The 12,022-nt window shown below is 35.5% G+C and overlaps 3 protein-coding genes across 3 annotated transcripts; 2 read left to right on the top strand and 1 right to left on the bottom strand.

Annotated features, from left to right (window-relative positions):
• The first annotated feature begins 619 nt into the window (after window positions 1-619).
• LOC9323296 lies at window positions 620-2,736 on the top strand. The gene is made up of 7 exons (XM_021035533.1): window positions 620-1,073; window positions 1,204-1,318; window positions 1,396-1,555; window positions 1,634-1,782; window positions 1,856-2,007; window positions 2,202-2,316; window positions 2,421-2,736. Exons 1-7 carry the CDS (start codon window positions 784-786, stop codon window positions 2,559-2,561), a joined length of 1,122 nt encoding a protein of 373 aa, XP_020891192.1. The 5' UTR covers window positions 620-783; the 3' UTR covers window positions 2,562-2,736.
• Window positions 2,585-4,487, bottom strand: LOC9324780 (chorismate mutase 3, chloroplastic). The gene is made up of 6 exons (XM_021035534.1): window positions 4,171-4,487; window positions 3,723-3,948; window positions 3,548-3,634; window positions 3,254-3,397; window positions 3,076-3,168; window positions 2,585-2,987 (listed from the first exon to the last, which is right to left on the bottom strand). The coding sequence occupies exons 1-6, from the start codon at window positions 4,329-4,331 to the stop codon at window positions 2,751-2,753; spliced, it is 948 nt and encodes a 315-aa protein (XP_020891193.1). The 5' UTR covers window positions 4,332-4,487; the 3' UTR covers window positions 2,585-2,750.
• A 5,445-nt stretch (window positions 4,488-9,932) lies between these two features.
• On the top strand, window positions 9,933-11,088 carry LOC110230629. Its single transcript, XM_021034044.1, has one exon. It carries the CDS (start codon window positions 9,938-9,940, stop codon window positions 10,916-10,918), a length of 981 nt encoding a protein of 326 aa, XP_020889703.1. The 5' UTR covers window positions 9,933-9,937; the 3' UTR covers window positions 10,919-11,088.
• Window positions 11,089-12,022: the final 934 nt, after the last annotated feature.

The raw sequence follows: 12,022 nt of genomic DNA, 5'->3' as shown, positions 1-12,022 counted from the left end.
AACTCATAACTTGTACTAGCGTTATGGAATAAGCTCGTAAACTCTCATAATATCTCATAAGTACCTTGTAGATACGTTGTAAAACCTTTTAAAATACATTGTAAAACCTTATAAATACCTTGTAAAAAACCTTTAAAATACCTTGTAAATTTTTGGCGGGAAAAATTTTCTCGCCAAAAATTTAACGCCAAAAAAATTGCGGAATCACTTTTCCCGCAAAAAAAATTTTTTGGCGGGAAAAAATTTTACGGGAAAATTTTACAAGGTATTTTAAAGGTTTTACAAATTTTTACAAGTGTTTTGGCGGGAAAAATTGGGGGATCACTTTTCCCGCCAAAAAATATTTTGTATTTTGTGGACCTAATTTTGTTATATTTCCTTATATATTTATAATATCTTTTATTAAAAGAAGGGTAATTTAGTCATTTTGTACATAAAAGGGGTATTTTTAAAAATGGACATCCATAGGGGGCATTTTTGAAAAGGGGTATTGAAAAAGGGGCATTTTTGTGAGTCTCCCTTTTCTTTTTACAATATGGGTTTAATGTTTTAAATAAACAAATAAACCGATAATCGTTTCATTAATAAAACAAAACACGGTCGTTTTGAAACATAAATACGCTAATTTGATTAGGGAACTGTGGTCACCGGCGGCGAGAACCAAGGCTTCTTCGTAACCATATCTTTGGAAATCAAAAACCATCTTTGATTTTGGGATCAAAACAAAATTGACTCGAGGGATTTTGGGGCAGAGGAAAATTACTTCAATTTTGATTTCTTTGAATGGGTAAATGGAGAGCAGTAGCTGCTCTTCTTCTCCGTAATCAATTACTCAATTCTTCAAAAAGACTAAACCTTTCTTCTCCATATGTTTCGAAACACCACCCAGCGATTGGTTTAGCTTCTCGCTTTCTCGATTTCCGACACTTTTCAGCGTTCCCATCTCCGATTTCGATTTACAACAATGATTCTGATTCTGGGTCTACTGATGCGTATCAAAACTATGAATTTGGAACACATGAAGAAGAAGAACTAGGAAAAATCCCTATCAAAGCCTACTTTCTCAGTACTGGGTATGTTTTTGCTTATTGTATTGGGACTCACTTGATAAAGTTTTGAGTTTGGAATCTTTATAGTTTCAAAGTTGAAGTTTTTTTGTGTTTTCATTTGTAATTTGGTTTCTCAGATTTATGGTTTTGGCAGTATTGATTTGAAGGCAATGCAAGCTGAGAACTTATGCAATGTTGTTCCTCCTACTTCACGTTCTACTAATTCTATTGCCCTCAAATTTTCGGATTTTACACCTTCTGGAATCCATGTAAGTTTTACTCAGTGGAATTGCAAATGACGTTCCTTTGATTACCTTATGTTGATCTTGTGTTACTTGCTTTGCAGACTATGGACGAGAGGGAGAGTGTAAGCAACTGCCGCTTCATGGTTGTCTTTCAATACGGTTCTGCTATTCTTTTCAATGTTGATGACAATGATGTTGACCGTTATCTCGACATTGTTCGTAGACATGCTTCTGGATTGCTTACGGAAATGAGAAAAGATGGTTAGTGTTGGTCCTGTCTTTACTACTTAGCTTTGAGTTTGCAAATGAACTGATCTTTTGTGGACTTTGTTGTGTTAGATTATGCTGTGAAGGAGAAGCCTTTGTTGACTGAGGAAATGAAAGGTGGCCATGACTACATCGTTCTCAAAACTTTGGATACTAATAGCATACGTATAATTGGGAGTGTGCTCGGGCAAAGTATTGCATTGGATTACTTTGTTTCTCAGGTAACTTGTTCCTTCTCAGTGTTCTCAACCAATACAAGTATATGGTTAGATTTGAGATTTGTATTTATCTCAGGTTAACAAGTTGGTGGAAGAGTTTGCTGATATAAACCGTGCAATGGCGAAAACAGGAACTTTCACAATGACCAGGAAAAAGCTCTTCCAACTTGTAGGGAAGGCAAATTCTAATCTAGGCGATGTGATTCTCAAAGTTGGTTTGTTTGAGAGGTATTCTATTAATGTTAAATCATTTTCACATTCTTATGTTGTTTTCTATGATCTCTATATATGTGTATGCTTTTACTCATATACAAAAATCTGAGTTCTTGAAAATGATTTTGGAAGTATGCTTACTCTTGAAATCTCGTGGAAACAATGATTGTATATAAATAAGACTCATATGTTCTCTTTTGTTCTCATAGATCCGAGATTGCATGGAGAGAGGCTAGATATGCTCAGATATACGAGTACCTAAGAGAAGAGTATGAGGTCACTCAGAGATTTGGAGATCTCGACTATAAGCTAAAGTTTATAGAGGTATTATTGTTACATTACTAGGTTGATTGTGTTATATTGTTATCGATAAACAAAAGTCATGTTTTTGTTTTTCTTTACATAATTTTCTCTCTTTTTATCTGCAGCACAACATTCATTTCCTCCAAGAGGTGTTGCAGAACCGACGATCAGATCTTTTAGAATGGTGCATTATCTTCTTACTGACCATTGAAAACGCAATAGGCATTTACGAGATTCTTCGAGAATCCGCAGGAGCTTCACTCTGATGCTACAAAATTACAAGTCATTGTAGAGAATTCAAAATTCTGTGAACTGAAGTTCATTTGTTTTGATTCTTAGTTTACTATATCTGTAATAAAATCAACTTGACTCGCTAGCTTGCGCAGCTTATGTCAACATTATGGTTTTTGGAAATTAGGATCAAAACAAATGTTATGCTTCCTTCTTTCAAAACATTAATCCAGCCTTCTAAGCAAGTACTCAATTTGGACTTCCTTTGTGAGGGGCATGATCCTTTCTCCATAGAGTTTTGCAACTAAGCTAGGTTGGATTTTGTAGGAAGGATCAGCTCCAGTTTCTGGGTCGTTGATCGTTATGTCTTGACCGAAAATTCTGGCTTTGATCTCAACTCTCTTCTTCACTACTTCTTCAACCGTTTCGTATGTTAGAAGTCGCATCAGCTGTGTCCGGTCCTGGAAAGACTCAAGCCAGTTTATGACAAAAGAAGATGCACATAATGCATAAAGAGAGGGCATTTAGCATGAATCAAAATGAGAGTACTTGTTCTCGGATAGCTGTTTCATAGGCAGCAGGATTTTCACGAAACTTGGCCTCAGCAACAAATTTACCAAAGTGAATTCTCTTTGAAAGTATCTGCAAAGAGAGCCAAACAAACTTTTTGTTCAGTTTCAAGTCTCCTAATTGAGCCATATGTAATGATGCATGCCAAGCTTCTTGCCTGCAAACACATTGTGTCACAGAGAGCAGCTGAGCCACAATTACCGTCATCCCCTGGCTTGACCAGTCTAGGAAGAAGGTGCTTGAAATACATATTCCACACCTTCTTGTTGATGTTTATCAATTCGGCGCAATGATGCAAAACCTGGTTTAGTCGCAAGACGGAAGAGAAAAGTTACACATCGTTCTATGTGGGAGTATGTCTAGTTATTAAATATATGATCTACTTGGAGACTATCAAGTGTTTTTGCAAACTGCTCAGATAAAATGCAAACCTTTGAAGGCCAAAAGTCACCTGTGGGTATTGAATCGGAGGAAGAATAGGCTCAGGCAAGCATTGTGGGAAAAAGGGATGCTCATCAGGACTCTTGTACCTGTCCACCTAACTTCAAGCAAACAAATCATCAACAAAGACAAGATTTTCAGAAACTATGAACTAACTTTAAAGATTTTGCTGATAAGTTTTCGACCTTTGCGTGAAGCTTTTCAGTTTCTCTGACCATAAACTCAACCAAAGATCCTTGAAAGCATTCCATAGTAAAGGCATCCTCGTCATATGTATCAGCGTTGTAGCGATACTGAGCTCGTTCAAGAAGATTAAAGATAATACTGTCCTCTTGACGAATCAACGAGTGTCTAATGCTGTCAAGTGTCAAATACTCACTCTCATCAACCCGTAGCAGCACCCTAGAGTATCTATAAGAAATAGGCCAAATCACATCAATGCCTTAATCAACTTCAGCTAAAATAAACACAATGCATCAAAAAGTATAAATCATTCACTTCATAAGATTGATTCATAAGAAAACGAGAGACAAAGGATTTGCAGCAAAAAGATAGGTTTTTTAATCTCCGGTTTGAAACAAGAGTTATGATTCTTTAATGGCGGACAATTGGTAAATAAACCGAACGCATTACCGGATCGGAGAAGCTGTGGAGAGACGGAGGGAAAGAGACCCAGATAGTCCAAACCTCGATTTACCGTTCAAGATTGATACTTGCGAGATGGGTTTTGAAGAATTCGCGAGATTGAGGCTTGGGGAATTGGAAAACGCGGGTTTGAGTAGCTTAGCCTCCATCGGAGAATCAAAAGAGAAGAACTTTGAGGAAAGGGACAGAGACAGAGAGTGGAGAAAGAAAAGGACAGAGGAAGGGATTCGGCGGAGTAAAAAACGGGTAGTGACTCAAAATCCTACAAAATCCAATCCGTTACAACTTTTATCCGGTGAAGGAGAGAGGATTGGAACCACGCACGTGTTTAATGTTTCTTCAAAAACAAAAAAAAACTTTTGTTTTAAAATGTTCCTAGTTTCCTACAATTGCTGTCCAAAAAAAAAAAAAGATCTCTACAATTTTGTTATTAATCATAAATAATTCTAAATAATTGAGTTTTGTGCTATGATTTTGGCTAAATTATTTTTCTAACTATCAGCTAGCATCTGATTTTTTTTTGCTATCTATGGGCTGAAATGTTAAAATGTTTATTTCAAAATAGTTTATCCTAATTAATATTCATATACGGAAAGTATAAAATTTTATTTACATGATTAGAATGTGGATGCGAAACTAATTTTTTTTTTATCGAACAGAGCACTTTTATTATCGAGATGAAATGTGATCTTCATGGAGGATTTGAACAATGTAACTAGGAACATAAAAGTGTGTTACAAAGTTTAAATTATTCGAAATGGGCTCCTTGGCCAGACGATCTGCAGCCCTGTTACATCCCCGTGGTGTCCAAATTATCATCGCACTTGTAAAACGCCTTTGCCAACCTTGGATTTCTCTAATCAGGTTGTGTAACTGAAAATCTCTTGTAGTTCCCTTGATTAGCTTTGGGACTAGTCTGTTATCTCCTTCAAAGATGATGTTTTTGATACCCCTTATCCAGACATGTTGCATAGCCATAAGCAGAGCTTGTAATTCTGCCTCTAATGGTGAATTACACACTCTTCCTTTGCTTTGCGAAGCTTCAACATAAAAACCATCAGTATCTCGAATTATCCACCCAGCTTTTGACTCCGACCCATTATGATAGAAACTGCAATCATAATTGCATTTCTTAAAATTGATTTCTGGCCTCTTCCAAGAATTTCTCGGTGGTGATGATGTCTGCATTCTTGTGTCTGGGTTCTGTTGTATTGCAGCCCATTCATAAGCATCAGTGATAGCATATTGTACATCTTTAATCCAAGTGCTTCCCCTGCGTTGATAGACTAGCAAGTTTCTACTTTTCCAAATCCGCCATAGGACCCATAGAGGTAGTTGTTGCGTGAGAGAGTCTAAGTTCTTGTTCTTGCAACATTGGAGGATCCTTCTGAATTTATCATCAAAAAAAAGATTAGAATCATAAAAAGAGTCATGAGCGACATTGGAGCCTCTCCAGATTGCTTGAGCATAGGGACATCCAAAGAAAAGATGTTCTTTGGTTTCTTCAGCAGCACAACATCGTTTACACATTGCATATCGTGTTACTCTTCGTCTTGCTAGGATCGAGCCTATTGCCATAGAGTTAGTAACAATTCTCCACAGAAAATGCTTGATTTTTGGTGTTGTTTTCAGTTTCCAAATTGCTTCCTTGAATTCCATTAAACCCGGAGGTGGTGGAAACTCGTTTTGTTGATCCGGTAGATGTGTATTCAACCAATAGCCTGACTTCACCGTGTATTCTCCACTTTTTGTGTAGTTCCAGCCTAAGAGATCCGGTTCCGGTTGTGAACTTAGTCGCAACGTTTGTATTAGATCAGCATCTTCTTCTATTATCAGCTCCTCAATAACTTCCTTATTCCAAGACTTTGTATCTATATGCATGAGTTGATGGACCTTCGTGAGGTTTGAGTTAACACCAAGTTGTAGTCTAGGTGGCCGCGGAGGGAGTGTTGGGAGCCATGGGTCTGTCCAAATATTTGCTGCCTTCCCATCTCCTATGAGAACACGAAGTCCTTTTTTTAGGAGATCTCGTCCCTCCAAGATCGATCTCCATATAAAAGATGGTTTCGGTCCCGTGCCTGCATTCAAAATATTAGTCTCTGCAAAATATCTTCCTTTAAGAAGTTTGGTGAGAAGACTCGTTGGAGATTGAAGAATTCGCCAAGCTTGTTTGGCCAACATAGCTGTATTAAAGCTTTCAATATCTCGAAATCCTAGCCCTCCTTCTCTCTTAGGTAATGCCATTCTTTTCCATGCCAACCAATGCATTGATCTTTTATCCGGTCCTTTGCTCCACCAGTATCGCGCCAGTAAACCATTGATATCATCACATATTCCTTTGGGGAGTTTAAAACAGTTCATAGTATATACCGGTAACGCTAGAGCCACTGTTTTGATTAGGATCTCCTTTCCCGCATCCGAAAGAAATCGATTGGACCAACCTTTTGTTTTTTGTCGAACCCTGTTGACGATGAAGCTGAAAATCTCCTTTTTATTGCGACCAATATGTTCTGGTAATCCTAAATATTTTCCACCTCCTCCATCATTGTGAATATTTAGAATTCTCCTCAGTCTAGTCTTCACTTGCGGTTTGACTTTTGATCCAAAAGTGATGGCTGATTTATGAAGATTAACCGCTTGACCCGAAACTTTTTTATATTCAGTTAGAACTCCCATGATTGATGAACATGATTTCGGATGTGCATGGCAAAAGAATAAGGCATCATCTGCGAAAAGCAAGATTAATTGTCGGTCCTATTGTGCTTATTTTCATACCTCTGAGCTTGTTCGATGTAGTTGCATTCGTAAGAAGATGAGATAGAACTTCCGAGCACAATATGAAAAGGTATGGTGAAAGAGGATCGCCCTGACGAATGCCCCGACTTGGTTTTATGTATCCGTACGGTGAGCCATTGACTAGGATGCGAAACTATTTAAGAAAAGTAATTGTAGTTTAAAATCCGAGTAATAAAAAGATGGAATCTAAATGGAGAAAACCGCAAATGCATGCAAGATTGATCAATGGGGTTTTGTTGTGTTAGATTATGGTTTGAACTACATATGCAATTCATTTAGAGAAAATTAGATTATGGTTTTAGAAGTTCTTAGAGGAAATATATAAATTATGGTAAGCTAAAATCAAATAATTCAGTTTATCCAAAAATAATAAATGTCTAATGTGATAAACAAATTTTTAAAAACCTAGAATAAGAACATTTGTGTTTTCACTTTCTCACAAATCGGAACGAGTTATTAGGAAATGGAGAGAAGTTAACGTTAGAAAAAGAAGTGGCAAACGTTCTTAAGCGGAGAAATAAGAAAAAATCACATTTTATTTGTATCATTATTCATTACTATTTGTCTATTTCTATATAATATATATTCTAAGAGGTAGAAAATAAATTCCATTCTGTTACGAAAGTGAAAATAACAGGGAGCATTGCAAATGTCAAAGATTGAGGCGCACACATGTTTATCGTTTTACGTTTTAATATTATTTTGTGTGGAGCCCACCGTCACTATGCACGCATAGTAATTTACTTTTTTACGCCTATATAAACGAATGAATTCGTTCGATGTAATACACACCTTCACAATTCATTACTTCAATTACAAGAGAAGTAATCTCTCTCCCTCTCATCTCTTTATTTTCAGTATCCGATCCTTCTGCGGGTATAATTTTCTCTTCATTAAATATTTATATATCTACCATAAAATCAAATACTCTTTTATAACACGTTATCAGCACGATCACTCTATGATCGCTGAAAAAAAAATACGGTATTATACCGGGCTGTATGTCGCCTCGTTAAAAGAAAAATATGAGAATGAAAAAAAAAAAAATAGAAAAGAAAATTATATAAATAAATAAAAGAAACTATATTACTTCATGCACCATAATTAATTATTTTCTGTCAATGGTTGGCTGAGCCACCTGAAATTTTATTTACTGCTTTAAATATTTATTTCTGATGTCGGTCGGCTGAGCCGCCTTAATTTTATTCACTGCTTTAAATATTTATTTCTGCTACCGGTCGGCTGAGCCGCCTTAATTTTATTCACTGCTTTAAATATTTATTTCTGCTACCGGTCGGCTGAGCCGCCACATATTTATTTACTGTTTCTATGTGAATGACTCTGTGACCATAATATCACCGTGAATTATTTGTTTATATTATGATTATTATACAAGAAGGTTTATTCATCTGTATAAATATTTTTATCTGAATCGATAATTTTTGTTTGATTGATCTCTAATTTTTCAGATTAATTTTTGTTTAAATCTTTTTCGCCAACGGTCTCAAAGAAAAATTTCAAAATTTTTTCAAAAATTTCAAATCTTTCCAACGGCTAGGAATAGTATTTTTCAATCTATAAATACACTTATTTTCTCATTCATTTCATCAAAACAAAAATTTTTTTCATCTCTCTAAAAACTCTCTCCGAAAAAAGAAGAAGAATTTTGAAGTTTTGAAGTTTTGAAGAATGTTTCGATTATTCTTAATATTTGTTTTTGGAATCATTATTATGTGTATTTATAATCTTTGCGTTGTAGATTTTACTCCGCAAGAATTTCGTTTGAACATTAGTTTATTTGTTTATACGCTTCTTCTTTTTGTAATCGCTTGCATTATTAATGTAAACGGTTCATTTTAAATATGTTTTAAAATAAATTAAATAAAGATTTCTAATAATATTCCATGTTTTTATTTTTGGGAGACTCACAAAAATGCCCCTTTTTCAATACCCCTTTTCAAAAATGCCCCCTTTGGATGTCCATTTTTAAAAATACCCCTTTTATGTACAAAATGACTAAATTACCCTTCTTTTAATAAAAAATATCATAAATATATAAGGAAATATAACAAAATTAGGTCCACAAAATACAAAATATTTTTTGGCGGGAAAATTGCTCCCCCAATTTTTCCCGCCAAAACACTTGTAAAAATTTGTAAAACCTTTAAAATACCTTGTAAAATTTTCCCGTAAAATTTTTTCCCGCCAAAAAATTTTCCCGCCAAAAAATTTTTTTTGCGGGAAAAGTGATTCCGCAATTTTTCTGGCGTTAAATTTTTGGCGGGAAAAATTTTCCCGGGAAAAATTTACAAGGGATTTTAAAGGTTTTTTACAAGGTATTTATAAGGTTTTACAATGTATTTTAAAAGGTTTTACAATGTATTTACAAGGTATTTATAAGATATTATAAGATTTTACAAGCTATTTTATAAGGTTTTTACAAGTTATAAGGTTTTACAAGTTTTTTATAAGGTTTTACAAGTTATAAATACCTTATAAAACCTTAAAGTACCTTGTAAAACCTTTTAAAATACATTGTAAAACCTTACAAAACACTTGTAAATACCTTGTAAAAAACCTTTAAAATACCTTGTAAATTTTTCCCGCCAAAAATTTTCCCGCCAAAAAAATTTCGCAAAAAAAATTGCGGAATCACTTTTCCCGCAAAAAAAAATTTTTGGCGGGAAAATTTTTTGGCGGGAAAAATTTTTACGGGAAAATTTTACAAGGTTTTTTAAAGGTTTTTACAAGTGTTTTGGCGGGAAAATTGCGGGATCACTTTTCCTGCCAAAAAATATTTTGTATTTTGTGGACCTAATTTTGTTTCAAATAAGGGTAAAATGGTCATTAAAAATTAAAAGAGGGCAACCTTAAAAATAGACTCTCAAAGGGGGCATTTTTGAAAAGGGGTATTGAAAAAGGGGCATTTTTAACAATTTCTCTTTATTTTAGATAACAAATGGCAAACATTGAGAAGCTTAAATTTCCGGCTCTCAAAATTACTGGCGCAAACTACATAGCATGGACCACTGATGTGGAACTATATTTTGAGTCGCAAGAATTATCCGAGACCTTAAAATCGGAAAATTTATCGCCTCCAAAAGATAAGGCAAAGGCGATAATATTTTTGAGAAAGCATCTCGATGAAAATGTGACACATGACTATGCTCACATAAAAGACCCAGCAGAGCTGTGGCAAGCTTTAAAAGCACGGTTTGACAACCAGAGAGAAATAACTCTCCCTCATGCGTTAGAGGACTGGAAAAACTTGAGGTTCCAGGACTTTGAGAAAGTGGAGGAATATAATTCCGCTATGCTGAGGATAGTATCACAATTAAAGTATTGTGGTAGGCCTATTACTGAAACTGAAATGCTCGAGAAGACTTACCTTACTTTTCATAAAGAACACCGTGTCCTGCAAGAGATGTATAGAAATTGCGGATACAAAAGGTTCTCTGAGTTAATTGTGACTCTCATACTGGCGGAGAAGAATAATGAACTTCTTCTTAAGAACCACAACTCTCGGCCTACGGGGGCCAAAGCATTTCCTGAGGTCAATGCAACGGATGTAAAAAATCCGGAGAGAGGAAGTCAAACCTATCGAGGTCGTGGCCGTCGATTCAATCGTGGACGTGGAAGATCCTTTAACCCACAAAGCAGAAAGTCTTATACATGGGTTCGACCTGATCAAAGTTCAAAAGGAAAAGAATCCCAAGGACGTAACGCTCAAAAGCGTGAAAGCATCTGTTACAGATGTGGATCAAAAGGGCATTGGGCTCATGTATGTCGAACCCCTGAACATCTTTGTAAGTTGTACAAAGAGTCCCAAAAGGGAAAAGGGAAGGAAGTAAATCTTACTGAGCACTTTGAGGGTACATCGTACCTCGAAGCTTCCGACTTTATAAACGATGTCGACGAGACCGCTCATGCGGATAACTGAAATGCTTGTAGTGAGACTACTAGTCTCCAGTAATGCTATTGTATAATTATTATGTATTTCAGTTGTTCTAAAATAATGTTGTTTCTGAAAAATGAACTGATGTATAATTATTATATGTTTTCAACATCAATAATATTTACTTATATTTATTAATGTTTATGTTAATTACAGAAAAATGGATGAAACAATCTCCAAGGAAATGGCTCAAGAAATTTGTATACCAGATAGTGGGGCAACACACACTATTCTAAAGGACAAAAGATATTTCCCTAACTTAAAACCGACAAACATTATTGTCAATACAATATCAGGTCCTGTAGACGTGATTGAAGGAACTGGTATGGCCAACTTTATGTTGCCTAATGGAACCAAGTTTTCCATAAAAAATGCCTTGTATTCTCCAAAATCTAAAAGGAATTTGTTGAGTTTCAAAGACATATACCTTCAAGGATATGATACTCAGTCTGCAACTGAGAATGAAAAGAAGTATATGTACATAACTTCTAATAAATCGGGAAAAAGGCTTATATTGGAAAATTTTCCAAAACTTCCTTTAGGATTGCATTATACTCATATAAGTGCAATCGAATCGCATCTAGTGATTAAAAGAAATCCAGAAGATTTCACATTATGGCATGATCGCCTCGGTCATCCAGGCACCTCGATGATGCGAAAAATCATAGAGAGCTCACATGGACACCCATTGAAAATCCAGGAGATATATCATGGGAATAAAAAGACATGTGTCGCATGTTCTCTTGGAAAGTTGATCATAAGGCCATCGCCAACCAAAATTGATAAAGAATCACCAAAGTTCCTTGAACGAATTCAAGGCGATATTTGTGGACCGATACATCCACCATGTGGACCATTCCACTATTTTATGGTAATGATTGACGCATCTAGCAGATGGTCACATGTTTGTCTATTATCATCTCGAAATTTGGCATTTGCGAGATTTATAACTCAGATAATCAAATTAAGAGCTCAGTTCTCTGATTATTCCATTAAGAGAGTTAGACTAGACAACGCTGGTGAATTCACATCCCAAGCATTCAATGATTATTGTATGGTAACAGGAATTGAAGTTGAACATCCTGTAGC

This window comes from Arabidopsis lyrata, assembly GCF_000004255.2.
Source record: "Arabidopsis lyrata subsp. lyrata unplaced genomic scaffold ARALYscaffold_2, whole genome shotgun sequence".
Taxonomy (NCBI): Eukaryota; Viridiplantae; Streptophyta; class Magnoliopsida; order Brassicales; family Brassicaceae; genus Arabidopsis; species Arabidopsis lyrata.
This window is presented reverse-complemented; position numbering and strand designations above follow the sequence as displayed.

What these genes read in the sequence shown, in the direction of transcription:
- LOC110230629 (XM_021034044.1), top strand. Translation starts at nt 9,938, where the DNA reads ATGGCAAACATTGAGAAGCTTAAATTTCCGGCTCTCAAAATTACTGGC.
- LOC9323296 (XM_021035533.1), top strand. Translation starts at nt 784, where the DNA reads ATGGGTAAATGGAGAGCAGTAGCTGCTCTTCTTCTCCGTAATCAATTA. An exon ending in TACGGAAATGAGAAAAGATG is followed by an intron (nt 1,556 to 1,633) that starts GTTAGTGTTGGT and finishes TTGTTGTGTTAG; the next exon opens with ATTATGCTGTGAAGGAGAAG. An exon ending in AAAGTTGGTTTGTTTGAGAG is followed by an intron (nt 2,008 to 2,201) that starts GTATTCTATTAA and finishes TTGTTCTCATAG; the next exon opens with ATCCGAGATTGCATGGAGAG.
- LOC9324780 (XM_021035534.1), bottom strand. Translation starts at nt 4,331, where the DNA reads ATGGAGGCTAAGCTACTCAAACCCGCGTTTTCCAATTCCCCAAGCCTC. An exon ending in TCCACAGCTTCTCCGATCCG is followed by an intron (nt 3,949 to 4,170) that starts GTAATGCGTTCG and finishes TATTTCTTATAG; the next exon opens with ATACTCTAGGGTGCTGCTAC. An exon ending in CTGAAAAGCTTCACGCAAAG is followed by an intron (nt 3,635 to 3,722) that starts GTCGAAAACTTA and finishes GCTTGAAGTTAG; the next exon opens with GTGGACAGGTACAAGAGTCC.